This window comes from Haemaphysalis longicornis, unplaced genomic scaffold (genome assembly GCF_048455015.1).
Source record: "Haemaphysalis longicornis isolate Haplotype H1 unplaced genomic scaffold, Haemaphysalis longicornis Haplotype H1 scaffold_12, whole genome shotgun sequence".
NCBI lineage: Eukaryota > Metazoa > Arthropoda > Arachnida > Ixodida > Ixodidae > Haemaphysalis > Haemaphysalis longicornis.
In genome coordinates this window covers 118866557-118872556 of record NW_027526225.1, presented here as the reverse complement: position 1 = coordinate 118872556, position 6000 = coordinate 118866557, and the positions used below count along the sequence as shown (strand labels likewise).

General features: G+C 48.5%; 1 protein-coding gene across 3 annotated transcripts in view; it reads right to left on the bottom strand.

Annotated features, from left to right (window-relative positions):
* Positions 1–6000, bottom strand: part of LOC144163393 (uncharacterized) — a 65781-nt gene continuing 59781 nt past the window's right edge. For all 3 annotated transcript variants that reach the window (XM_077694365.1, XM_077694363.1, XM_077694364.1), the window contains exon 12: positions 1–816. In XM_077694365.1, the coding sequence (XP_077550491.1) occupies positions 560–816 (257 nt within the window). In that variant the 3' untranslated portion in view covers positions 1–559. The remainder of the gene's footprint in view (positions 817–6000) is intronic.

The window sequence follows — 6000 nt, the reverse complement described above, 5'->3', positions numbered from 1 at the left end:
AGGGACCTTTATTAGTAGCATTCTCTAAGCGGATACATAAAATGTTACAGACAGAAAGGCGGGTTTCCTCGCTCAGTCCTCGTGAAAATGTTACGCGTTTAATACACGCCCAAAAAGCACCAACAACAACTCTCAGCAGTGGCGCCCTTGAACCCCTTCGTCGGCTTCTGATCTGCCTGTCAGGGAATGTCATCCAGCACTGCTCTTCCCCAGGAAGTCGCGACTAACGAGTCACGGGCCGCTTAACACCAATAACGGCAACACAATGGGCTTCAATCTTTATTGTCGCTTGCAAAGACCTCGCGGGAGCACCGCGTGTTTTCGCCCTCCGCCGTGTTGTCCCACTCTTGCGCACTCCGATCGCTCGCTCCCCCACTTTCGCTCCCCCAGATTTATCCGACGCTTCCGATATCGCAACGCTGATATCGCTGCACTCGTGGCGCAGGACGACGTGAACAGAGTCGGTAAAGCTAAACGCTGCATGCGCAAGTGTTCGTCCCGTCGGATCTTCGATCTCCGGAACACCGTCGTGTCAGCCTCGTCCGGCGTTCCCGGCGCCTCACCGGACGGATGAAGTCCACACGCGGCGTGGCGGCCCCCGCGGCCGCACGACGGACGATGTCACCCTCGACGCCTCTTCGTCTTCGTCGTCGTCGTCGTCGATGCGTCCACGACGCTTCTCGCCGCAGCGTCTGGCCAGCGCCACGCACGACAGACAGGCAGCGAACAGTGCCAGCTGAATCAGGAAGGCCGCCACCACGGCCGCCGTCAGCACGCTGGGCGTGGCGCAGACCATGCGCTGGTCGCTCCTGGACGCTGGGGGAAGAGCAAAGGAGACGGCCCGAAGAAGGCGCCTTAGCTCAGGCCGGGTTGGTAAGCTTTTCCCACGACACGCGGCGGCTTGTCCTCGTATCCCCAGGCCAGGATGTTCTATCGTACAATTTGATGTATCATCCCCCCATTTGATGTCCCCATAGAAGAATTTGCCTTTTCGCGCGTATGTAGTCTTTGTCAAAAATTTCCAGCTCTAGCCAAAGGCTTCTGGACCACAAAGAATTCAAAGAATAAGCTTAAGACCTGTAACTGTGACCAAATTACCTATGACAGTAAGAAAGAAAGGTGTTTTCTCTGGCTTTCCGGCATAAAACGTTTCAGCCTCGCTTTAGACGTAATCTTGTATACATTGAATTTTTTTGCGGCCTGTGCACTTTCGCCATGGCCTAGAAAATTTTGACAAAGACTGTACGTTACGGCATCCCGATCTTCGTCGCGCCAGCCTCGTCATTGAAGGGAAGACCCAGTGTGATACAGAGACAAAGAGAAGGCAGCAGACTGGAACGCTAAAGAAAGCATTGGAGAAATAGTTTTTTTTTTTTACTTAACAAAGCCATGTTTTATTTTATTCTGTTGTGAAATGAAGTAGAGAAAAAGGTAGCAGATGGCGTTACTTCAAGTTGATGAAGGGTTTCGAAACGGAGTTGCTGCATTTACAATGTACGCTTTCCGAGCAATGGTGTTCTGGGAAGAGAGCGAAACTAGTGGCAGCGGTTTTTATTCGCCGTGGCACAGTAAAGACACATACCATCTGCGCTTGTGTAGCAATAGATGCCGGCCTGAAAGGTTGATTGATTGATTGTAGGGTTTAACGCGCGGACGCAACGCAGGCGATGAGGCGCGCCGTAGTGGAGGGCTCCGGATTAATTTTGACGGGGATCTTTAACGTGCGCCGAAATCTCGTACACACGGGCGTTTTTGCTTTTCGCCTCCATCACAAAAGCGGCCTCCTCGGCCGGGAATCGAACCCGCGACCTCGTGCTCAGCAGCGCAACGCCTTAGCCACTGAGCCACCGCGGCGGGTGGCCTGAAAGTTTGCGGCTGCGGGGTGTCAGTGGAGAAGGCGACAGTGCAAGTGTTTCAAGGTTTTATTCGCTAGCGTCCTGAACAGTCTGAACATTTCTGGTTTAGGACCTGTATTGAGTACAGGAGATAGTGGGAGTTCGGGAAAAGAACAGATGGTGGGGAGTTCAAGGGTGGAATCAAGTGTGCAGGGCCCTTTCCTTGGTCCCTCAACAAGCTCACGCTGATCTTCCGCTGACAAGGTGGTCAGGGCTGCCTCCCATGTTTCGACGGAAGTGAAGTATGTAACGTTTGATGGGGTATCCTCTGAGAATATGCTTATTTATGTCCAGGTTGAGTGGAGGAGGTGGGATTTCTCCCGTGTTTAGCAGTTTTATGCTGATGTCGGACGTTTGCTACGAAAAATTTTCGCCCATCTAGATTTGTGGATGTATGCGCCGGTTTTTATCCTGCCCAGAGCTTGCGATTCTTCGGTGCTGAGATCCTCATTCGGTACGGGGAAGGATGGTGTTTCTGGGCGTATGATAAGGAGGCGTTCTCCATATTTTTCGGGAAGTGGAGTCTGGTACACGCGGCCGTAGCGCGCATGCTATTAGAGAGTTTTAGCTGACCGTCGTTCACGGTCCGCTCCGCTCCGCTAGCAGGCGGGAGCACCAATTCGCATGCGTGGCGCGCTTGACCGCGAACGGCATTGGCTACGGTTGCGCTGAGCAAGCCGCCGATACCGGAGCGGACCGTCGAAAACGGTTAGCTAAAACTCTCTATTGCCGCGAACCATGTATAAGTGTATTGTTTGTTTTTGCTGCCCAGCCATGCCCGGCTGTGTTATCTGCGTCCCAAGAGAAGCGCGTCTTCCATTCTTTATTTTTATGCCGCACGGGCTATCACATTCAGATAAGCAAAGTGTCTCGCCCTAACGTCACTAGCCCAGAATGATCTTCTTTGATCTACAATGTTCTGTATGTAAATCGACGGTTCCAGAAACACTCGCGCCAAAAGATAAAAGCCTGCAGAGCAGGCGCCATGGCATTCGAATCGCCGACACCAGTTTTACGCACGTCACTTTATTGATTGCTGTATCGCCGCCTTGTATTCTTTGAGTTGTTAGGGGAGCACAAGTTCGCTCCAATAAAGTTGTTTTTCTTGAAGACAACTGCGTCGTCTTTGGCAACGTGACAGTATGCAAATTCTCCTGATTTTTGGTCGGCTGCGGCGTAGCCTTCTAGACCGTCGCGTCTGGGTGTCAATGTGATGTGAGCGGTCATCATTGTAGATGGAATAATCTTTTTTTTTCAAGCGTTTAGGTCTTCTGCCTGTCTTTCTAATGGCAGGCAGCAAAGTCAAATGGCCTTTCGAGAGTGAGTAATGATGTTTAATCTGATATTTGGTAGTTCCAATAGGAAGATTGCCGACCTTTTCGGTGACCGTGAGAAGTGGGAAGTTGAGGGATGTCTTAGGGAGCCCTAATGATTGTGTTTATTTCATCCTATTCAGCGTCGGTAGCTTTCTGGAACCGCAGGCTGTACGATATCCGTTTCGGGATCAGTGCCTGCAAAAGTGCTGCTATATCTTTCTTTATCTTTCTAGCTCTCCCCTGTTTAGAGTGTGCTGCTATGTGGACCGAATGGCTAAAGAGTTTCTATTTTTTGCTAATTCTGAGATCGCCTCTTCAGCTTCTCTGTGGGGCCATGCGCAGGATTTTTACGCGACCGCCCTCTGGGATGACATCCTGACCCGAATGCACTTTATAAGCGACCCCAAACCATCCACCGCCGGCGGCGGCGGCGGCGTCCGCAGTGCTCCTCTATATTTAAAGAAGAAACAGCATCCGGCGCCAGGTTTCGATCCCAGGACTTTGCGGCCGCAGCGCGACGCTCTACCGACCAAGCCACGGACGCGACGGTGATATCAGTGTTAGTGACGCGCCTTATATCTTTAACGCATTCAAACTACGTCGTCAGCGGCGTGCGTTGGCGACTCAGCGGCGTTATAGTGGCTTGATAACTGCGTGGTGTACACGTGATACTACAAACCCGATGGAAGAGATGGAAGAGAAGGCGGCGAGGCGGTGGGCTGCGGGGGCCGAGCGCAAGCGCCGCAAGCGGGCCGACAACCGTGCATTCGCACTTTCACATTCTCCCCCTCGGGGAAATGCGGGGGAATTTTTTAGGGTTATTTTTAAATTTACCGCGCGGCGCCATCCATTTTCTGCACAGAGCTTGCAGGGGTGACGGGGCCGCGAAAAATGTGAAAATCTAAACAATTTAGCACGTGAAAATAATTTAGTTAGTTTCTGGTCTTAATGTAGGCCTCCCTCGGTTTTTTTAGAGCCTTCATTGATCCTGCAGTTACGTGACACAGTTTTTTACCGGCATCAGTTCCGTTCGCGGGTACGCCTTGGTGTGATAGCGTAAGCTGCGGGAGCGGCTGGGCGCTGTATCTGCCGAGGATGCGACTACCGACCGAGCGTAGAAGCGACTTTACTGCGCAAGCGCGGCGCCTATTCAAATCCCGCGTCTTTTCTTTCACCTTCTGTGTAGTATTATTATGCTCCTTTCATATTCCAGTTGCCGCTCTGCAATATTCGCGGTTCTGGCGAGCCCTCGTATCTGGCGGCACCAGTAGTAGTTTCCGCTCGGCAGCGATGACGTACTTCCGCGGCTCGGAGCGTACGCCATTAGAGAACGGTTCGCGAAAAAGAAAGCCATAGAGTTTCCTAGTAAGTACACTAGAGAGGAAACTGCGCCTGGTAATACATGTCGTCGTGGGGATTTATGGGAAGACCCCCACTTTTGGCTTGGGCTTGGCATGACAACAGGATTCTTAAGCGGTATTTGGGATTTGCTTGCTTCACTATGCATTAACGCGTCTACGAGCTACGAGGAATTCGAAATCCTCCCTGTTCGGTGGTAGCCGTGTTCGGTCAAACAGCAGGCAGTGCTTGAACGTACATGACGTTGGCCATGCCTCACTCGAAGGACGTATGACTGAGCGGGTGATATGCCGCCGCGAAGTTTGTAGCTGCCGAAAGAAAGAAACAAAACGTACTTCGACGAAGGCAAGATACGACAGATACGGGTGCCTGTATATGTTCTATATTGTCATCGTCCGCGACTGTTTAACGTCACGTTTTATTTTTTCTTATTAAACTGTAGCTGATGGTCGGTGCACCGGTTCACCACGAAAGCGACCGGTTCACCACGAAAGCATGCTCAAAAAAGTTTCCAAACTCTTCAAACAACGTATTAATTGAAATAATGGTAAAATAAATAAAAGAAGAGTATCTAATGAGCCCCCTTCCCCCCCCCAAAAAAAATATTAACATTGTTCGTAACTACCACCTTGGCCTGCAGAATAGCAGGCACAACAGTTCCGGCAAAAATAAGCTTTATTTTCTCTTTCCTTAGTCTTAAAACAGCCTGTTTTATTTTCCACTTACATAGTTGCACAATATTCTTCGCGTTTTTGTGGCACTTTGCTTAAATTTGCGGTAACTAAAACGTTCTAATCTGAGCCAATGATAAAACTAAGGCGAGCGCATGATGTAATGACGGCTTATGACGACACAGACGGCCTTCATGTGAGCCGCATAGACGTTAGCGCCAGATTCCTCTCTAGTGTATATTCTAAGAAACTCCATGAAAGAAAGAAAGAAAGAAAGAAAGAAAGACATAGATAGATAGATAGATAGATAGATAGATAGATAGATAGATAGATAGATAGATAGATAGATAGATAGATAGATAGATAGATAGATAGATAGATAGATAGATAGATAGATAGATAGATAGATAGATAGATAGATAGATAGATAGATAGATAGATAGATAGATAGATAGATAGATAGATAGATAGATAGATAGATAGATAGATAGATAGATAGATAGATAGATAGATAGATAGATAGATAGATAGATAGATAGATAGATAGATAGATAGATAGATAGATAGATAGATAGATAGATAGATAGATAGATAGATAGATAGATAGATAGATAGATAGATAGATAGATAGATAGATAGATAGATAGATAGATAGATAGATAGATAGATAGATAGATAGATAGATAGATAGATAGATAGATAGATAGATAGATAGATAGATAGATAGATAGATAGATAGATAGATAGATAGATAGATAG